This window comes from Anarrhichthys ocellatus, unplaced genomic scaffold, assembly GCF_004355925.1.
Source record: "Anarrhichthys ocellatus isolate YVR2014 unplaced genomic scaffold, GSC_Weel_1.0 scaffold11, whole genome shotgun sequence".
Lineage (NCBI taxonomy): Eukaryota > Metazoa > Chordata > Actinopteri > Perciformes > Anarhichadidae > Anarrhichthys > Anarrhichthys ocellatus.
The window spans coordinates 1,024,008-1,047,229 of NW_022280041.1; the positions used below are offsets into that span (position 1 = coordinate 1,024,008).

General features: G+C 43.7%; 1 protein-coding gene across 3 annotated transcripts in view; it reads right to left on the reverse strand.

Annotated features, from left to right (window-relative positions):
* Positions 1-23,222, reverse strand: part of nhsl2 (NHS-like 2) — a 99,047-nt gene that overhangs the window by 57,393 nt on the left and 18,432 nt on the right. Inside the window, exon 1 of one of the 3 annotated variants that reach the window (XM_031851217.1) lies at positions 3,390-4,179. The exons of the other annotated variants lie outside the window; for them this stretch is intronic. Within the exon in view, the coding sequence (XP_031707077.1) occupies positions 3,390-3,468 (79 nt within the window). The 5' untranslated portion in view covers positions 3,469-4,179. Of the gene's footprint in view, positions 1-3,389; positions 4,180-23,222 lie in introns of those variants that run through there. 3 annotated transcript variants of the gene reach the window in all.

The following is a 23,222-nucleotide window of genomic DNA, read 5'->3' on the forward strand; positions in this document are numbered from 1 at the left end:
CTTTAGGGCGGGGCTACACGGTGATTGACAGGTCTCTACCACGATGTAAACATGGACCCTTGCCCACTTTAAGTACCACTTTAAAAGAAATACTTGGTTATATTCGAGAAAAACATCCCTCCAAGTTCCACTTGGCTGACGGTGGAATATAAAGTGAGAGAAGAAACATTTAAGCCATTATTTCCCTGACGTGACACTTCCTCTTTGCCTCTTTTGCCTCTACGGTCGGGTCTTATGAGCGGTGGCGAGGGCTCAAGTAACGATATGCAAACGGATTTTAACGGCATTTCGACGTCCATTTATACGCCAACTGTGAGGGTGGAAACGAGGCTTGAGTTCTACGATAATTGAGATAATTGGTGGTGAACCAAACCACATGTGCCTGTTTGCTTAAAAGTCTTGACCTTAGATACAGTTTGAAAAACCAGCTCCTCTCTACGAGGTTTTTTGCTGCGTCATATCAACATCTGTCGGAGAGACAATACTCATGATTCACAAAAGCCACAAGAGCTCCTTGCAAGGAAACACGAGCACGAGGTTCAGTTCTGATCGAATGCACCTCCTCCTTCGACCCGCTCAGCATCAATTACGCCTCTTGTCCCCAAAACGTGTCGTCATCCTGTAACACGATCACGGTGAATTATCACAGTCCGGAACACGACGCGGCACCTGCTGACGGTAACACGGCTGAGGTGACAAATGCGCTTCGGATGCTGATTGAAGTCAAGGTCAAACGTATCAGGAAACCCCTCGTGTTGATTATTGCAGGTGTGTGTGTGCGGGCTGGCTGGCTGGCTGTTTGTGTTGAAGCTTACAGACAGTACTGCGCTACACACACATCTCTCCAGACGCTCTGCAGATAGTGTGTGTGGACAGAGAAAGAGAGCGAGCATATGGGTGTGTTTACTCCCGGTTGGCAGTGTGTGCACTGTGCAGCTCTGCAGCGTGACACAAACACTTTGCATGTGCTTTTAGTACATCCTCTTCCTCCCTCGTTCACCCAGTCCATCATCATCATCATCATCGTTATCATCGTCGTCGTCGTTGCCCAGCTCTCCAAAAATGTATTATCTTCTCTCTTTCCCCCCTCGTTGTTCCCCCTCTCCCGCCTCCTCTCCCTTCATCCTCTTCCTCACCTCCCGCTGCCCCCTCTTTCACTCCATCCTCTTCGTCCTCCTCTTCCCCTCTCGAGGAAGCGAGTAAGAGGGGCAGATTTACACGAGCTGTCATCTACGCTTCCCTCTCGTTTCCTTTCCCCTCTCACTCTCTCTCTCTCTGTCTCTCTCTTACTCTCCCCGCTCGCTGTCTCCACCTCGCTCGCCCCTAGAGATAATTAAAGAGCCCACTAGTAATCCCATCCAGTCGTGCAGCCGGGCAATCAGACACTGTAACACACACAAACACACACTCATGCACAAGACTGCAGCATGTGGTAGTTGTGTGCAAAATGTGTGAGACATAAAACCTTAGTATTTACACACTTTCAGCAGCAAGTAAACCAAAAGCTACAGTTGTAGAGGACACACACACACACATACACACACACACACACACACACACACACACACACACACACAGTCTCTCAGCACAGGCACACGCCAAGAGGCAAAAGACCAATTGACCTAGTTCATTCAAACCTGGCAACCCAGACGAAGGAAAAGATGACTGGAGGAGATGATGGGTGGATGGAGGCATGAGAATCCTGGTAGAAAATAGATTAAAAGAAGTACTGGACTGAGGATGGAGGGATGGATGGATAAATGGATGGATGGATAGATAGATAAATGGATGGATGGATGAACTGATAAACTGATTAATGGATGGATAGATGATAAATGGATGGATGGATAGATGATAAATGGATGGATGGATGGATGGACTGATACATAGATTAATGGATGGATGGATGGATGGACTGATAGACAGATTAATGGATAGATGGATGGATAAATGGATGGATGGATGGATGATAAATGGATGGATGGATGGATGGATGGATGGATGGACTGATACATAGATTATTGGATGGATGGATGGATGGATGGACTGATAGAGAGATTAATGGGTAGATGGATGGATAAATGGATGGATGGATGGATGGACTGATAGAGAGATTAATGGATAGATGGATGGATAAATGGATGGATGGATGGATGGACTGATAGACAGATTAATGGATAGATGGATGGATAAATGGATGGATGGATGGATGACTGATAGACAGATTAATGGATGGACTGATGGATAGATAGATAGATGGATGGATGATGGTTTGAAAGAGGAATGAATGGACTGACACATGTAATGCTGGATAAGGGAATCGAGAGATCAATGGTCATAATAATTAACACAATGGATTGGATGGCAAGTCAATAATGAATTTAAGCTTGTTTTGTATGTTCCTGCATGTATGACATCGACGTGTAACTTGGCCCGGTCACCATTGTAAAAGATATTTTACCTCAGTTGGTTTCATCTGGTTAAACAAACGTGGAATAAATAAAGGAAAAGAGGGAACGGATGAATGGGTGGATGAGGGAGTGAAAAGAGGGATGCATGGACGTGAGACACCCAAATACGAGACTTATTCCGATGGAATGATGCAGAAATTGGGGGGAATGCATGAAAGGAGGCAAAGTAATGGAGGCTTACCAGCTCAAATGTAGTGTGAAGACGGAGGAGTGAAAAGACTTTGGATAGAGGTATGGAGAATTAGAGAGATAAACGGAAGTCATAATAAACTGGATGGCTAAACAATGCTCGATAGATCAATAGTTAAATACGTAGAAACATGAGTGGAGAACAGATGAACGGATGAAGGGTGCAGAAACTGGGAGGACAAAAGGGATAAAAGGCAGCACTGGAACATTGGCTGGAAAACCGGTACTAGAAAGATCAATAGATGGATAGATAGGGGAATGAATGGAGGCTGACCAAGTGCATGTGTGTGTAGGATGGATAGAGGAGAAGATGCACGGAGGGAAGAGTAGATACGGAAGGATAAAGGGACGCGAGACTCCTGAACAGGAAACATTTTGGATGCAGAAATTGAAAATAAGTTAGGTGTGTGTGTACGATAAATGGATGGAGACGGTTCAATGAATGTGGGCTTGACAGCGTGTGTGTGTGGGTGTGTGTGGGTGTGTGTGTGTGTGTGTGTGTGTATAATGAATGTGAGAAAAGATGCATGCTCGTTATTTAAGCGACGTGAGAAACACAGAGATTGAAAGATAAATGAATGCATGAATGAAACGTGCGAGTGTGTGTCACATAAATGGATGGAGGGGTGAAAAGAGGCGTCCTGAGTATGAGACATTTTGGACAGAAAGACGCACCGAACAGACTATATATATAAATTCTCTATATATATATATAGAAAGATAAAGTACCTGTTGCCGATTTGGGTCTGTGTCTTCCTTTGGGCCGTCGTTGGGAATTGCCCGTACTATTCTTCCTGTCCCAAAACATCACCGCCTCATTCCACCAACACACACACACACCGACTGACTGACAGCGCGAGAGAGAGGGTGACGAAGTGTGTGTGTCTCGTGTGTTAAAGCATGTGCAAGACAACCGAGAAGTGTGTGCGTGTGAGTGTGTGTGTGTGTGTGTGTGTGTGTGTGTGTGAGAGAGAGAGAGAGGCAACGTCACAGAATCACTGAAGCCGCCTGCATCCCGGAGTGTGTGACTGCATGTCTATGTGTGTGTGTGTGTGTGTGTGTGTGAGAAGCTCGGCATGTGATTGCGGCTGAACGAGAGAGGGAGAGTGACAGAAGACGAGAGAGAGAGAGAGAGAGAGAGAGAGAGAGAGAGGAGTGTGTATCGTACGCTACGTGTGTGTGTGTGTGTGAGCTCGCCTGAGTGCACCGCGCTACGTGAGCTGTTGACAAAGCAGGCTGTGTGTGAACCTGAGTGTGCAAGCATGCATGTGTGTGTGTGTGAGCAACCTCCTCACATCTCAATGAAAGGTTTGGCTGTTGCTGATGAGCATGTGCGTATATTTGTATGTGTGTGTGTGTGTGTGAGAGAGAAAGAGAGGGAGCATTCGTTGTGTTGATGCAGCTCACAGCCAGTCGCATCGAGCCGCTGCTGTTCAATTCATAAAGAGCAAGGCAGAGAGCAGCCAATCAGAGGCCAGAGACCGAGAGAGGGAGATCGAGTTAGGACGAGAGAGAGAGAGAGAGAGAGAGAGAGAGAGAGAGAGAGAGAGAGAGATAGAAGGGGGATGGAGTGAGAGAGGCAGAGCGAGAAATAAGAAAAAAGGGGCGGGGTTGGCACACAGAGAGAGATGGATTGGCTATGTGACTAGAAAACAGAGTGGACTTAATAGCCCAAAGTATGTGGACACCTCCGTCCATATTTAATGTCCAAATACTTTTGGGAGGTTGACCCCTCGTTCAAGCCAGATACAGAACTCTGTGTTTGCATTGTCAAACAATACTCTCAGTAAAGTTTTAAGAAACTAAGACGTATGAATGATGTATAAATACAGAAGGAATCAAATAGTCCATCACGCAATTTACATAATGCGCTGTTTCAAGTATTTGTTTCCCAATTGTTCCCATTCTTAGACCACAGTACGCATGAAGAGAACAGCTCTCACGTTCCACTTATCCCGATGCCCTTTGTGCACAAAGCCAGAACTGAACTCAACCCCATCAACACCTGTTAGGATGAACTGCAACAAGGTTTTGGTGAAACAAACATGTGGGTGTCCACATACTTTTGGCCACATAATTAACTGCAGAGAGAGAGAGAAGGATAAAGACTGCAGGAGGAGGACTGCACAGGGGTGGAAAGACAAAGAAGCTCATACAGACGGACAGAGAGATGAATAAATGAAGACGTGATACCGAGTGGGTTCAGACGGAGAGACAGAAGATTGAAAGTGAAGTGAGCGGCACAGCGAACGAGATTGAGAAGGTGAGGGAGGGAGACAGAGAGAGGGGGAGAAATGGGGAGAATACAGAATGAGGAGAGAGGAGACACCAGGGTACCTTCAACCTCATCGGTGCACCATTTCTCCATTTACCCCCCCCCCTCCTTCCCCTCTTCCTTCTCGTAATCTAGAACACCACAGGTGTTTCATGCATTCAAGAAGCCCGTTCACAATGTGAACCCAGTCCCTTCAGGTGGATTTACTCCGTGCTTTACTCTGTAAAAGCACCACCTTTGAGATGCGCCACGAGCTCCTAAAACATCATGTCATAAACTGCGTGCCATCCTGGTGGCGACACGTGACAAACTGCACGTTCACGCGAACCTTAAATCTCCACTCAGGTGGAGTTCAGGGCCACAGCGAGGTTTATTGTCGCTGCTGCTGCAGAAGCTGTTGTGATAGATAGACAGCCACACAGCTGCTGTGAGACTCTGGAGTCAAATTCTTTACTCAACCAAACCACGCACGCACACAGGAAACATGTCGCCGCTAACCATAAACTAGACCTGACCACACACACCTACACACACACACACACACACAGGCAGTAAGTCATGTCCATTTGGCAGGAACAGACAGCAAAGAGCACTGGAGGCCATTTCTGTCCTCTCTCGTCTTCCCCCTCTCCTCTCCTCTCATATCACCTCTAGTCCATCATGCTCTTCTTACTATATGGTGAAGTACTTCTACTGTACTGAAGTACACGCTTGAGGTACTTGTGCTTGAGTACTTCCATTTTGTGCTACTTTTTACGACACCACTTTTACAGCTGTATACTTTCCAAGTTTAGATTTAATAATAGAATGAAACAGACATTTGAAACATCAGTTGATAAAACAATCGCTCCATTTAACAGTTGTTCTGGAGCTTTTATTTTATGAATTATGTGGCTTTTGGACTGAATTTGATGATAGTACTTCTAAACTTTAATGACCTTTAATTGTAATGCAGTACTTGTAGATTGTAGTATCTGTACTTTTACAGGTAGAAGATCTGAGTGCTTCTTTCTGTCAGTCTGGAACCATCATATCGGCTGAAATAATGAAACTAGTATTTCCCATCAGGGCTTTTTCTTTGCCAGTGACGTTAATAATTTAGTTTCTTTTCTTCAGTTCAGGTGCATTAGAAGATAAATCTGTGTTTTAATCGTTGTGGTTATTGCAGGCTATTAATACTATTAAGTTACAGTATTTGTTTGCTGACTAATACGTTTAGTAGTAATATGCATTAATGTTATGTAAGACGTTCTGTCTCTTTGTTTTCTTCAGTTCAGCTCAATTCCATCTCCTTCAATGTAGCTATAACATGTTAATAACGGACACAACCAGACGATCTATTGCACTGAGAGTAAACCTGCTGCCATCATGAATCTGCTCTATTCTTCCTCCTGCAGCTCTGCCTCGTCACCTCTCCTCCTCCTCCTCCTCCTCCTCACCACTGCATCACACATCCTGACAAGCAGCTGATGGAAAAAGCAGCGAAAGAAATGTGCTGAAATATCAACAGACTAGAACAAGATATCACACCCACACCACTATATATAGTGCTGGCATGACAATGCAGCTAATTACTCTATTGTGTTAAAGATAAACTCTATTTATCAGGCAAACATTATACATCATGAACATTATACTTTATTTAGACATTACATCATCTCGTATCCCTCAAATAATGAGGTGTTCTTCAGATCCAGGTGAGGGAACACAAAGATGAAATAAGATTATTATAAATAACTGTAAAACCAGAAACATTTAGGATTCGGTCTGTAAGTAAAGTCACGTAAAGACACAATGAGTAAAGTCGTGAGTTCAGCAGGTTTTCATCATGACACACATGATAACTGATCATAATGAAACCTTGTCCTCGTCACCTCACATTGGTTAAAATGTCTCTGGTGAACGCCGATAGGATCAAAAGTGAGGAGATGAAGATGCAGCACGGTGAGAAGGGGACGCTGGGGTTTCATCGGGATGTTTACTTCTGCAGAGAGACGATCTCAGCAGTAACTGAGCTGAGCAGTGGAACTGAGACAAATGACTTCACAGCTCATCTCCTCTCCCCAAAGACACGTTTCTGGAGATCATTCTTCTTTTTATTAGAGGCCATTATGGCCTCTTTCCTTTTAACGAAACACATCCTGCTTCAAGGGTATATGTTGTTATGCCTTGTAGGACAGATGATGTCTGTCTCTGTCTGTTTACCTTCCACTCACAGGCTAGTTACTGGAGGACTGACTCTGGAGACGTTTGCTCGAGCCTTTAAAACCTCATCAGGGGCTGCAGCTAGGGATCATTTCTGTCATTGATTAACCATTTAGGGTTTTAAATGTCCAACATATATAGTTTACAATGACGTATAAAGTCCCTAGGATGCATCCTCAGGGGAGCATGAATATGTGCACCAAATGTAATTACAATCCACCCAACAGTGTGGATCCTGCATTGCCGTCCACGCTGCTAGCATGGCTAAAAACAAACATGGAGGACAGCTTAAAGAACGGCATCATGTGCCTTGCTCAAGGGCACTTCAGCAGGTGGATAGTTGAACCCGTTCCCCTTTTGCAGTGAGACACAGCCGCTAATGCTCGCCTGGCGTACGGGAAACATATTTGCACAGTGAAATCTGCTGATACAAATATCCCTAAACCATCCCTAATCCAGGTTCATCCTGGGCCTCCCACAGAGATCGCTTTGATAGCTCTTTCGCCATATTCAATCCCGCCACTTATGTAACCGGTGTCGAGCGCCGTTAAGAGAGCGGGCTGTTCCTTTCTTGCTGATTTTGCCAGTTTTGCCAGCCATTTCTCAGAACATCTCGTTAAGTCGTCGGCATCGACTCCGCGCGAGCGGCTTCGTCTCGTCAGCTATCACTGTGAATAACGGGCGACGCTCGCTCTCCTTCTCGTGGCTTCAGGCTCCGTCTTGTGCTGACAGCTCGTTCTATCACACGTTCTGTTCTTCTTCCTTTGAACCACTTTGTCTTCTCTTTACTAAACCAACCTTTTATCTTCGTGACTTTCTCTGTCTGTACTAGAAAAAGCCAGAAAAGGTGAAAGAATATCACATTTCCCACTTTCTTTTCTCTGTCTCTCGCCCTCGTTCTCGTGTCATTTTCACACGAGAACGACCAGAGCATCGACCTCTCAGTTCTCACACGGGTTCACCGAAGATAAGAAATGATAAGAAATCCTTCCTCTTTCGCCGCCCAAAATCTCACCCAAGCACCTACAATATTTACCCTCCTCTTATCTCGTTCTCAGGGGCCCAACCTTGAACTAACAGGCAAACAATGCAGCTCATGCCAAACCAAACCCTCTGATAATGAGCTGGTGGTCGCTATCAGAGAGAAGGACGGATCAAAACAAGACAAACAAAAGACCTCGTTCCTTTTTCTTCTCCATTTCAAAACAGTGTTTGTTTGCCTTCGTTGTGGTCCGTTCAAAAGGTAATTCATCCTTCAAAGACACGCTACACGGACAGAAAGAAACGGCAGAGATGCTTTACATCCCTGTTTGTCCAGTTCAAACAAACGAAAGCGCGGCGCATTACAACACTCTGTGAGGTGTGAAAACTTGCTTAACTTGCTTTCTTTTTTCCAAGGAACCTGCAAACAAATGTGGTTCAGGAGAACAAAGGGATTCCTACAAGTTTATTCTGTCTCTGATTCACTTGCTGGATGAAAAACCTCACATTCAGCAGAGAAAATAGCTTTTTTTCCAATTGTTTTGTTGCGAGATTGAAAATCGAACTGACTTGTTGAGGTATTCAAGGGAAGGTTTTTAAAGTAGACCCCTTGCTGTGTTTTCTTAATGCTGTAGGCACCTCTGAGTGTTAAGAGTTGCATGAGAAAGAGAAACCACATGCTGCGAGAGGTAACGATCTGAATTCTGACGAATTCATCCTCAGACAAGACGGCGTGAACTACATCTCTTCCTCTCTTCTTTAATCCAGCTTCCACTGGATTTGAAGTTCGTCCTCGATTTTCATTGAATCCTGAGTGCGTCAGTTAACGGGGATGGAACTATTTACTGATTGCAGACTCGTTTTATTTAAGCCCAGGCCACACCAGCGGACCTAACTGAGGCTCCAGCTGGTGAACTGTAGCTGTTAGTGCCAAAACGCTGAAGCTGCAAAAAAGTCAACGTTTTTTGGACTTTTCAACTCTTCGTTCCCTCAAAGGTTAAAGGTTAAGAGAATCTTCTATTGGTCAATGGCGTAAATTTGCATATTTAAGTTCACCAAAGTCGTTGTGGATTTACTTTGCAAACCCACTGCAATGATACCAGAAAATGTTAATTGCTAGCAGTTAAAAATGTACAAAAATCTGCCTGTTGCAGTGTTTAAACATGAAAGCTATCGGCTTCTTCATGCTGCATGTTGCTGAAGTTGAATATGTTAGCAGGGAAACTAAAGTAAAAGTCTTTAAAGTGCTCACGAGGTGGTTAAACCTCATCAGCTGACACAACTGAAAGCTCCAGAACAGCTACTAAAGGGAGCTCCATGTCAGATTAAGAAAGCAACATCAAATCTCAAAACCAGCCACAGCGACTCATCACTTCAAAATATAATACATGACGATCCAGGTAGCGACGCACCGATACAGATCCGATACTGGATCTGTTATCGGTGACAATATACAGATCTGATTACAGATTAGTACATTTATATCTATATATGTATTTATTTGTTATGAGGCATAAAGCTTATTGATAAAACACTTGTGTCGGCCGATACCCAAAGCCCAGGTATCGCTATCAGGACTGAACAAGTCGTATCAGTGCGTCCCTACATTCATTTAATTCACACATTAACCAAGTGAATTTAAGAGCAGTTGACCCAGTTTAAAATTGAAAGTCGTCAAGTAAACTTTTATGCAACAGAAGCACTTAAAGCTGTAAGATAACCACGAAGCCATAAAAGCATATTATGACAGATATCAAGCTCAAAGTCTGTCATAGTTCCATCTCAACATGCATTACTCTCCATGCAACAAAGCAGGAATAACTGTGAAACGTGTATAAACACACAAACAAACACATTATTACAAAACAGTACCTGAAGGTGGCTCACACTGCAGGTTTGTTTAGTGAAGGCTGCAACAAGTCAACTCAACCGAGTTCCCTCTGGGTCCGAGTGAGTATGAACCAAATTGAGAGGAGTAAGAGGAGGAGGGAGGAGGGAGGAGGGGGGGTGAACAGATTTGTGGGCAGAGAAACAGAAACAGGAGAGGTGGAGCGACACGGACGCAGAATAAAAACAGTCTACGAAGTCTCCACACAGGAGGAAAGAAGAGGAGGAAAATATGAAGAAAAGAGGAAAAGAGGTTGACACAAATAGTGGTAAATATTGACACACACGCACACACGCACACATATATTCTGACCAATCCAAAAGAGCAGACATCTGGCCCAGAGTGGATTATGGGTAATTAACTGCTCTTTAATGATTCCCGCTGATCGCGGACAGGAACACAGATTACACTCTGATACACAAAAAAAATGTGTGTGTGTGTGTGTGCGTGCGTGCGTGCGTGTGTGTGGGCGAGTGTGTGTTCACGCTCCCAAACCAGGAGGAGTAACTGAGATTACACTGTGATCCACCTCAGGGACACACACACACCCACACACACACAGTCTATACAGATTTAGTCATTTGCCAGCTACCACAACCTTAAACCCACCCTTAGCCCTTAATCCAGGCATTTGTATGGAGTGTGTGTGTGTGTGTGTGTGTGTGTGTGTGTGTGTGTGTGTGTGTGACTTTCATCCTGGAGGTATGAATCTACTTTCTGATTGTGTTCTTTGTACACCATTTTTACTTGTTGACTTAGTCTGAAAAAGAAGAAGACTTGGCATTGTTCTCTATTTCATGACGATGTATAATCATAACAACACTGGATTCGTCTAGAACATAGTTTAGTCTTGAGGACTAATTTGGAGGAACAAGAGCGAAACATCACTCATTGGGCAAAAGAAGAAAAACCATCACCAAGTAAAATAAAAGAAACTGCAGAGAGTTTAAATCACACAGGAGCCGTATCCTCGTGGGATCTCCGTCTTCCCCGAACTAAAGGCATCAACGATTCCCTGCAGGGGAAGAAGTGACGGGACGTCCCCCTCGTGAAATAAGTCCTGCTCATACAAGGGCTCAAGAGAAACTAAGAAAAACACTGTAGACAAAGAGACTACTGTATGAGACACTTTAACTATGATGTTTAACTTTAATGCCGCCGAGTTGACTCAGTCCAGAGTTTAACTAACCAAAGACTTTGACCGTGAAACTGCAAGACTTCTGAAGAGGAAATACTACCGCCATTCTATCAGCCTTAAAGATCTGTTACCGTCATTACATTTAGAAAACAGCAGTTAAATATAGACAGAATACTCTCTGACAATCAGATCAGAAGTGTCTTAAAGCTCTGCTGTCCACCAGGGGGCGACTCCTCTGGTTGTATAGAAGTCTATGAGAAAATGACTCTACTTCTCTCTTGATTTATTACCTCAGTAAACATTGTAAACATGAGTTTATGGTCTCAATCTCTAGTTTCAAGTCTTCTTCAATACAGCATGATGTTCATTTAGTACATTATGGTCCATTTAGAGTCAAACAGACCATAAAGCAGGGGATGCTTTAGGGCAGGGCTACACAGTGATTGACAGCGTCTCTACGTCACTCCTCCGACATCCAAATATGGTCACTTCCTGTTCACTGGTTGCAGTAAAACCAAGATGGTATGCTAACAAGCTCAACGTTATCATTTTAGTGGTGATGTTAGAAATAATTTGTCCTTTTTACTCATTAAAGAGTCTTGTAACGTCTTCTGTAGTGTGTGTATTGGCCTCCTATTCGTCCACATCACTATATACGCTGACAACAGCTTTTAGTGACTCTCTCTAAACAGACTTGACGCCATGAATATTCTCTCGGCTGTCGAGGTGACTTTGAATCAGTCCTCCATCCGTCAGCCTCTCCATCCGCTTATTCTGACAGGACGATGGGAGTGGACTGCTGTCACCTGCGGTCTCAAACTCGTACTAATGCATGCATGTAAGCAAGTTTGCATTAAAACACGTGCACGTGTGTGTATATTTCTGTGTGCGAGCACCGTTGGAGGCTGTTAATCTGCTAATCCACCTCCCCACAGAGCCAGATTACTGTTGGGAGTTTGATAAGAACACGTGGGAGGCATTAAGATATATTAGCGTTCTTCTGCTCACCGCGGTCTGGCCCGGACAAATCCTTTATCTCACAAGACAACATAGCGTCTTCACTGATGATATACGACATGACATTATATGATATGATCTGGTGCAATGCATGCGTTATTTAGTGACGTGTGGGTAGAAAGCTTTGATGTAAAACAGTAGGTTGATACGTCTTCATTTGGGCCAAAACCTAATCTTAAAAAACACAAAAAGAAGACGTATTTTTGCATTTTTGACACAAAGTCTGCTGCGCATTTGATAACTTTTATAACACCCACGACATCGGCAGTTCTTCTCACCAAAAAGTGTGATTTACACAGAATACTTAGTGGTTGGTTAAAGTAATGTACAGTACACACCTCTGATAATGACCCTATGGTTTACCATGGGAAGCATCTGGGATTGTTTCTAATATCAATTACATGCAGAGATTTCATTCGCATGCTTTTTTTCCGATAAACACAATGTGTGTTTGACATCAGAGATGATTGGCCATGTCAGGAATGAACAGCTGTGCTCATGTGAGTGATAGCAGCGTGTGTGTGTGTGTGGGTGTGTGTGTGTGTGTGTGTGTAATCCACAACATTCCCAGGCTTTTCCATTTGTTCAGCTACTCCACGGCCAGATGCTGCACACTGGATGACCTCCGAACACTGAGGCAACAAACGGCAACACTTGAAAGACTCCGTCATGAGAGGATATGAATATGTAAATTAAAAAAACATCTTGCGTAAAGCTGGCATCCCAACCAGTCCAAGTGTGAAGAAACAGATTCACTGTTTGACCAACCAAGAAGAAAAAACTAAAATCAAGTATTTAATCCAAAGAAAACTAGACTCACCAAAGATAGCTAATCCAAGCCAACCAAACACAATGAACTCAGTGATGTAATAAAGTCACACGCAGCTGTCTTGTGTTTTTTTGCTGAGCAGGATGCATCATAGCTGTCAGGAAATGCCTCATATCTCAAGGATATTATTTACACTCTGCATGATACAACATGGCATTCTGGGTAAAGAAGTCTTCAGAATTCAAACCTCTCTTCTTGCCATTTGGTGCTGCCGATGAGCAAAGTTGTTTATGTGCCGCTTTATTGCGCCGTTGTGGTTTGAATAAAGAGTTACATAAGCACAAAAAAAACGATTTTATTGACATTTTGAGCTATTTTTCCTCTGAAATTTGAATAAAAAAACCCTCAATTACGACCCAGAAGTTTAGAGAAGGCAGCTGTTGTCGCTCTGTGGCGTGGGAGAGCCGGGTTACATAAGGAGAGAGTCTGGCTCAGAACCCCAATCTAGTTATATAACTCTGGGTTTGGGACAGATAATGTGTTCGTGGTGATGGAGGGGGGGGGGTACCATGGGGGAACGATTTCAGCAGGGTGAGGAGGACCACATGGGGAGAGGAACATTTTGGATATTATTGTCATATCTTCCTCTAATTTTCCCGTTTCTCCTTCTTTCCCTCCTCTTTGTTCTCCTCGCCCTCTACTCATTCTTTACACCTTCCTCCCGTCCTCCTTTCATCTGCCACCCTCTCTCGTCCCTCCAGCTCGCCCCCCACTTTCGTCTCCTTCTGTTGCTCCCCAGAGGAGAACCGTTTAATCGCCGATCCATCACCGGTGTCAGGCCGGCATGTTAGCGTCCGTACACCCAGAAACCAGAAGGAAAGGACGGAAGATCAGAAGGGAGGGAAAATAAATTGAAAGAAAGGTTGAGGACCGAAACGCAGCGGCAGTTTGGGAATAAACAAACAAGACAGAGCGACAAAAACTTTCAAAATAATATTTCTTTTTTCTTTAATTCACAGCGCTCCCAAGTCTGCCTGAGGCAATAACACCCTGAAGGCAACACTGATGCAACAACATCTCAACACAGAGAGACACTTGCTTTTGTTTGCCTTCACCCTCTATCACACAGGATTCAGATACTCTGTGGTTCACGTATGTACTTTAAATTACTGCGATTAACATGTCTAAGAGTCAGTCAACTCGTAGAGATGGTAAGAAAACAAGGAGAGCTCGAGCGTTTTAGAAAAGCACCGTGAAGTTAAAGTCGACGCAACAGAGACCGAGATATCGTCACTTGTAGTCCCGATTGTCGTATTGCGTTTACAAGTTGAGAGACTCACTAGAGGTGAGGGATGGGTATCGTTCCAAAATGACGACACCACCACTAAAACATGCAAAAACATCAGAATAATCCTGAAGATAAATTGTGCTATTTGTACTTCAATCCTTCGATATCCATCCCTGCTTTTTCACGTCTTTTCAGTCCCCTCCTACAGACATTCAGTATATATACTGTGCATATACTGTGCACAACATCTGCTGCAACAGCAGGTTTGTCTTCTTCACAGGTAGAGGTCAGTTGGAGGAAATAGACAAACTCTGTTATCATTCTTCCGATCTAAAGTACAGACGCAATAGGAGATCCCTGCTTGATAGAACTGTTCGGAGTAGCGCTAGACTGTCCAGATTGTTCCCAATATGCTCAAAGATTGTGGGCCAGACGCTTGACTCAGGATTTCAATCTGCATTTATGAAAACAATGCTGACTTCATCTGGTAGCATCAGATCTCGCACATGCTCGTTTTGGCTAATATGAGCTTTTAATGAACTGGTTTTCGGTTCAACAGGTTTGAATAGAAGACAGCTGCATCGGTGGAATCTGTGACGGTGAACTGCAAGCAATGAAGGGCAAGAAGTCCGACAAATGACGCACATAATTCACACGGTCCTTGTGAGTTAAATATGAATACTTTCTTGCAATAAAGTGAATAAAATGCAGAGATACAGTAGCATTATTGCATAACTGATAAGTAGGCAGCAAACGTCTCGTGCACGATTGAGCGTGGAAGCTCTTTGTTGACATTGGAAACAGAAGTTCGACGATGCTGGAATGACGGCCTTTTGGTTTCATACCGTTCAAGTTGTAGTTTACATCCATTTGTGTGAAGTCATCATTGACCTTTGACCACCAAATTCTAATCAGTTCATCAATGAGTCCAACGAACCTCCTCAGGGTACCTTCAGGTGCATTTCACCGTGATTCAACCTGAAATATTGTTATTTTTGGAAACTTTGGGATCGTGGGGAGCAAGAAGAATAAAGGTCTGTGGGTTTAAACAAAGCTTTGAAATTTAACTTCCACCAGTGGAGGTGCCTGAAGCTCATTCTGAGCCAAGTTCTTAAAGGGCAACTCCACTGATGCTACGGGTCAAAGTTTGTGTTGTTAGAAAGAAGTGAGGCCTCTGTAGCTCGCTCCTCCTCTCTGCTCGAGGCTAACAGCCCGAGGCTACATTAACCGCTACTAGCATAACACACCCTGACTGAACCGTCTGAAGTTGAGGTGCATTGTGGGTAATGTAGGCGCCATGTTTTGTGTGGAAATAAATAAGACGATATCTCTGGTTCGGCTGCATCGACTTTGACAAAAACATCCTCGTTTTAGAGGGTTTTCATGATCTGCTCTTGGTCAGCCATTTGATCCTCGTATGTACAACAACACAGTTATTCTACAGACACACTCAAACACACACAAGCAGACACACACTCCTCTTTCTTCCTCCCGCTCCACATTGTTGTGCTCAGGGAGGATTAGGCCTGCCCAGTGTTTTGGTGTTTAGTTCTGCTCTATAATGCTCTTTAATTTCATTTGCCTCCTGCAGTCTCCCGTACCCGCAGTCCCTTAATCAAATAATAATCAGTGTTGTCGGTTGGTGGTTAAACATTTAGCTCCCCTCAGAGCCAAAGAACAATACAAATACATCTGGAGAGCGCAGAAATTTATTCCAGGAAGTGTTGAGGCCAAGTCTGTGGCAGCGTCTGCACCGGGTGGCTTTTGTTTATTTGAGGGATTTTAAGCTGTGCAACATTTGAAAAAAACAATGTACCAAGTGAATTATGAATATGGAACAATGTCACAGTAACTGTCTGGTTGGCAAAATGAAAACACTTTTTTTTTAGCATCTGGATCCTTCAGAAATGCTGAAAAACAAAACTCCAAAAATCAATAAAGTATTGAAACTGAATCTTTTTTTATGGTTTCCTAAATCCACGCCATGAACGTATAATGACTTCAGGGTTAAAGCCATTAGAGACGTATCAGTAGCAGGCCTTTCACTCTGCAGGGAAACCGCGAGCTATTGCTGCGGCTGCTGGTTGAAACTAGAATGCAGGAATTACAAAATATGTTTTTCTTATCGTCAAGCATTTATTTTAAAGTTATAAACGTGATTGAAAGGGTCATTTTCTAAAGCCGAGCAACATTTCATTCCCAAACCCAACGCTCCCATAAGAGTATTTAATTCAGTATTCAGAGCAACGCTTTGATGCCTCAGATAAATATTTATGTTTCCATCGGCTGAAATGTTTCCAGCTAATTGGAGCATTAGTTTGGCATCAGCGTATTAACTTCCCACTGCAGAAAAAAATGAATCCTTCCGTTACGAGGAAATTACCAAAACTGATCTTTCGCCAACTGTGTCGCATCAGCAGGAAGAGCCAGCTGAGCTCTGAAATACACGCCTGATGAACGATGACATCACCGCAGACACAGATGAGGAGCGTGGGAAACGATTGGCGTGTTTTGTTGAAGGCATTCTGCTGTGTTGAGTCACCTGACCATGAGTCACCTGACCGGGTCCAATGAGCACTGAGCACTCTGGACTTCTTGCATGGCGAGAGTTTTTTTGGTTTAAAATACGAGTTTGTAAAGAAAACACACGGGTTGTCTTACAAAAGGATTTTGCAGCACATGAACCAAAATAAGGAGCTTTTCTGAAGACACCAAAGTTACCATTGTCATCCTGAAAACAACTCTATCGGAAAGCGTGAACCTTAACATCAGCATATTATGTCCTCAAACTATAGATGTTATTTCACCCAGGAGGCCGCTGCTTGTTCCCTGTGTGAAACGAGAAGTCAACGTCGATTTATTAGTCACGTAACTTGCGTACCTCATTAATGGCACTCTCGTATTTCACCATCTTTTCCTGAACCTAACAAAGCAGCTTTGTTGCCTAAACCTAACCGAGTTGCATGTAAGGAAGCAGAAATTGACACGTGTTGCTGGATTTACGCACGGAAAAGGAGGAGTAACTTTTCATACTAATATCATATGAATCGTTGTATGAGGATACTTTGCCTCTTAACATGTTCATTACTAAATGTGCATCAATAAATGTTCATAAAAAGCAGAAATCAAGAAGAGTCGACTACTTAAAAACTGGAAACAACCCCACTGTTGTCAGCAGATTGTGATTCAAATATCACTGAATCTGTTTAAGTGGACACTAGTATACGTCACACACGCAACACAGGAACTCTCTCATGTGAAATAACCACAGCTGTTTGAACTGCAAAACTTAATAACCAACACACACCATGTACCGTATATGTATTCTTTTCCTCAGCAGACGCCGTGTGTATACTGAATAACTCTGCAGCGGGCCGAGAACCTGAATATTAATGTGCGTTGATGCAAACAGCCTCACTGCTAAGGCTCAAGTCTGCGGCTCCGCGGGCAAAGCGAGTGTCCTCTGATCTGCTGTCCGCTCTGCCAGAGCAGCTCAGCTCTCACACATTCCTCCAGACCGGAGAAAATCGGTTAATCCCTGGAGAGCAGATAACCTAATGCTGCCGGACACGCTGCGGTCAGACACCAGGGACGAGACGTTCTCAACTCTACTCTGCAGCTACAAGAGATGAAGACCTCCCCAAAGAAAAGCTGCATATTCACAGTGGAAAACCGTCGTAAAGTCTGTGCATGTTTGACAATTTTGACAAACACGTCAGTAGTTGTGTAAAACTTTGCGGCTAAATAATGAAAGTGCTGCAGGGAAAGCTGAAGGATAATTAGCAATTGTCAAACTTGTGAAGGAGTGTAGTGGGGGGTTAGGATCAGGCACATAAATGCTGCTACAAGTCTGAGAGTCATTTTCTGTCTCAATGAAGGTTCCTATTGGGGGGAAGAATGAGTTTAGTCAGGGATGAAGCTTAATCCTCGGCTGTGAAATTGGCCCCTAATCTCTTTGGGAGGTACTGAGACACACCGAGGGGACACAAATCGAGACTTAAAATAACAAAACACCGTCAGGAAACCAACGACCGAAAGAATGGGACGTCTCAGAGATCCAGCGGGCTGAATCGCATGCTATGCGCTGAGCGACAGAATAATCACGAGCTCAACATGTGACTTTGTATCACAAGTTAACCCGTCACAGAGAGAAATATCTCAGGACAAGTTACACAAAGAGGAAGAATCCTTTACTTACTTGGTGTCTTTGATGCTGAAGAAGTATTTAAGTGATTTATAGTCATGGCATATATGACCTGTATGCAGAAAATCCTTCAACAGATACAAGAAACACATCAAACAAGAGGAAACAAGGAAGCTCAGGAGTGTCTTATTTTGATAATTGTTGTTAACCAGATCAGAAGTGTGTTAAAACTGCATTCTCTCTAGTGTCCAGCAGGGGGCGACTCCTCTGGTTGTATAGAAGTCTATGAGAAAATGACTCTACTTCTCTCTTGATTTATTACCTCAGTAAACATTGTAAACATGAGTTTATGGTCTCAATCTCTAGTTTCAAGTCTTCTTCAATACAGCATGATGTTCATTTAGTACATTATGGTCCATTTAGAGTCACACAGACCATAAAGCAGGGGATGCTTTAGGGCGGGGCTACACTGTGATTGACAGAGCCGAATACAGCGTCTCTACCACGGCGTCACTCCTCCAGAGCCTCAGTAGCTTCTGATTTGTGTTACCTCCTTACATTTAAAACTGAACTTTTTCTGCCCTCTTGCAAAAAAACTCACAGTCACAACAGCCAAAAGCAAAGCATTTAACTTCACAGTGACTTCTCTAATCACTACAGTACAGACATTCCTAATTAGTCTGTATCTTCTTTTTCATTTTCTTCAGCCTCAATAGCACAACTAATACAAATGCCATTTCATCTGGTATGTATGTGCACTGCTTGTGAGGTCCTGCTGTGTTTCTCACATGACTCGGTATATATACTGTACCTATACACACATATATGTACATACATATATATATATATACACGTCAGCGACTTGTTGATTTGGCATCTCCAAGGCACATTTATTCTTCTCCGTGAATAAAGCGATTCAGATCAGACGTCGTTCAAGATTTTCAACTTTGTCGGGGGAAGTAAAAAAGATGACACAGTTCCCTGAACTTTTGAAGCGACGTACTGAGGCAGAGAGATGTGACACCGTCCCCCTCTGGGACTCCTGGTTCAGCTCCAACCAGCAGCAGTCTTTCCACATAGGTACATTGTGAAACACAGACACACACTCTAGTGTTGCACAACCACGCAAATGTGAGAAACGATGAGCAATACATTTTGCAGCAGCGAAGGAAATGTTTGACAAAGCTGTGTGTTTGATACGTGGAGTGGAGATACTGTGTGTGTGTGTGTGTGTGTGTGTGTGTGTTTGTGATTGAGATAGAGCTTTCAAGTCAAGCTATGTAGGGTGACACATTTATGGATCGAAGAAGGAATGAAGATGGATCTAAAGAACGCACACAAACACGCATTTTGAGCACATATTTCTGTATATCTTGACATGCTCCGGTTTTTCTATAAATAACTTTCTTTCTCACAAACTCGACATCTCTGCTCAGTTATAAAAAACGTAAAGGTTTCAAGTTCAACTTAATCTCTGGAAAACGTTTCAAACTACGTTGGTGATGCACCGACAGCATGAGATCATCAGTACATCAGCGGAGGTTACCTCAAAACAAAATGTAACTCGTAAAAAAGAGAGACAGAAACTTTTTTGGAAATAATACTAAATTCTAAAATTCCAGGATAGGTTTGGACCAGGGTTGGGTATAAAGTATTATTCTACAAGGCCTGAGTCTGACAGGAGCCCGATCGTGGCCATATGTGGCCCCAACCGGATCTAAACAGAGTTGGGCACAAACTACGAATTCTACTTGGGCCAAGCCCAACTTGATCCTGGACCCACCCGAACCTGACTCGATCCCAACCTAAACCCAATCAATGCTAATCCGGTTCCTAAAATAATCCAAACCCGATCCCAATCCAATTTCAGGCCTGACAAGAGCCCAACCTGATCCTAGCCCGACACAAACCCAACCGAAACCCAATCCACTCCCGGCTTGAGCCCGACCTGAAGCCAAGTCCCAGCCCGACCCAAGGCCATCCCAACCCCGAGTCCTAGCTGGACACAAGCCCGACCCAAACTCGAGTCCTCCCCAATCTTAGCCCCACACGATCCCAGCCCGACCAAACTCAATCCGAGTGTGGCTATAACACTCAGGTTGGTGATTTCGTCAACATCCCGTAGCCTAAAACAAATCACCATTGGTTTCTTTGAACACGACGAGTCATTCATCTATCAGGACTTGTTGGTGAAACCCACTGACCTCCCTCAAAAGACATGGACATGTATTAGTCCACACTGCTCCTCCTACAGCTGGGTAACATTTAACAACCATTCATTATCATACTTAAGACCATCTTGGCTACGAATCCAAGCAGCATTAGTTCTGCAACAAGTATATATTTCAAATAATATCACACGTCTTTGCAGCTTACAGGCTGAGTCAGCAAACAAAGTAAGATATGTAGAGATAAATCACTAAAGAGGTAGGAGGACAAACAGAAAGAGGTTTGTAATGGTTATATTTCTCCCCCACCTCCCTCCCTCACCCTCCTACCTGAGTGCAGCTCAACCAGACCGTCCTGCAGACGAATACAAACAGCTGGATGGGGAGAAAGTAAAAGTACATGTACCGTCTTCTCCTTCAGACGGCAAATGGAGGGAAAAGGGAGGAGAAGAGGACGAGAGTTCTGTTGGGAGGGGAGTGATGGATTGAGGTTGTTTTTTTTCTGCATGGCTAACTCAAGCCAGACTTTATCTGCTCCGCGGGGGGGCGGAGGGGTCTGAAGGAATAGGACTTCTGCTCTCTCTCTCTATTTTCCTATGTCCCTATACTCCTATGTCACTCCATCACTTCACCTCCTCTATCCTCTCGTTACTCCCAAACTAGCTCTCCCACTTTGTCTGGTTATCCTCACGTCACTCCTCTCGGACATTATTAAATAATCCGTCATTTCGACTCTTTCATCTCTCTCTCTGTCTCGCTCCCTTCTTTCCTCAGTCCCTCTCCTTCAAGTCAAAACTAATCAAATGACATTTCACCAGCGTGACAGTAAAGAAGCCCAAATTGCATGGAGGATATTATTCCAGACATTATAGCATCAAAGCACCCCAGTTTCATCCCATTTATGGCATTATGCCTTCATATTAATCGATGTAATTTAGGATATAAATGTCTTTTCTTCACAGGTGGACTATGATTCATAAAATGATTTTCTGTTTAGAAAACATCTGCTTTATTTTAATTTAGAAGCTATTTTTGAGGGTCTGACCATCAGTTCTTTGGGTTGTGATAACATTGTTCAAGACATTCAGAAAATACAATTTTACAGTTTAGCCGGATTAACTACAATATTTGGAGTTAAAGTGAAAGTTCTGTCGCTCCATAATCACTAAAGTATTGGACCTATTTTTTACAAGCCACATAACAAGTCCCAAGTCAAGTCCTGAGTCAAGGTTGACAAGTCCCAAGTCAAGGCTGAAAACTCCCAAGTCCCAAGTCAAAAGACTCCAGTCCGAGTGAAGTCATGAGTTACAGGCTGTTAAAGTCCGAGACGAGTTTCAAGTCTCGTTTTCACGTCTTCACTTCTTTCTGTCTCTTTTGCGTCTGAGTGGATATTTAAGCTTCATCACCTGCAACAGACCCAATGAGCCGCACAGGTTCTCAGTCTTTATGCCGAGAATAATTTCACTCCATCCCTCTGTTCATTTCTTATCTTCCGTCATCTTTCCGTGCCCCATCTCTCTCCACATCTTCAACATTTCTCATTCGTCTCTTTCCAAAGCTAAATGAGGCAACTAATCACATTCCTCATCACTGTCACCTCTTTGGGGGGGTTTGGTGGACTTTTGAGTTTAATACAAAGTTTATAAAAAGCACCTTCCTGCACAAAACTCTACATCTTTTCTTTACAACAGAAACTTTACTTCTAGATCATCAAAATGTCAGCAAAGTCACGATCAGTAGTCCAGGGTTTCTTCGACTCCTACGAAATAATAACATTTCTTTCTTTTTCTAATTTCCTCCCAGTCGTTTCTGTCTCTGTCCTCTGGGTATTTCCATCTTCTATCTTTTCCTTTGCAGTGTTGGCAAGTTCTCGCAGTCTCCAAACGGGGTCAAATAACCTCCCACCTGCTTTAATAATAAGACGCCCTTTACAAGACAAACATACTGGAAGCACTCCTGTGGCAGGAGCCATTTCCTGGCAATATTGTGAGCGGCTTTAAGGAAGCTGGAGGTGATGGCGGGAGGGGGGAAGCAAAGAGAGAAGAAGAAGAATAAACTCTTCAGAATAAATAAGTCTTAAAATCCCCCTTTAGCTCCGAACTCTCAGCTATTCCCTCAACAAGAAAAGGAGACACATGCACAGCTTCCTCCTTATCCTCGTTCACTTATTCAGAGGTCAGAAAGTAGCACGCCAGGATGTAAATGAAGGGGAGGAGACCGATTAATGGAGGATTTACTTCAAGTTCTTCAACATCACTGACACGCAATATGTGGGCGGCAATTTTTCACACTCAGAGGCTTGAAAACCAGCTATTTCACATCCAATCTATCTCAGGATTTTTGATGCAACCGCTGTCTGTCCGCTCGGCGACTCTCCTCAACCGGTGTGACAAAAACAAGCCGGTCTCTCCCCTCTCGCTCCTCCAGAGGACACGAAGGAGGGGGGGAGTGGAGAAAATGAGATCTGACATGTTTAAGTAGAAACAGATGAGAGTTAGAAGGGGAAGAGGGAGGGATGGGGGGGGGAGAAAAGAGGGAGGGAGAGAGGAGTTAGCTTCGTTCGGTTCAGACGTGACCAGAGGCGAATAATAACAGATGAAGGCAGAGAGAGGAGGCGGTTTGTTTTCCTCTCATCAGAAGAAGACAGAAGCTCACTGGGACACTTGACCGATGAATATTAGACATTTTA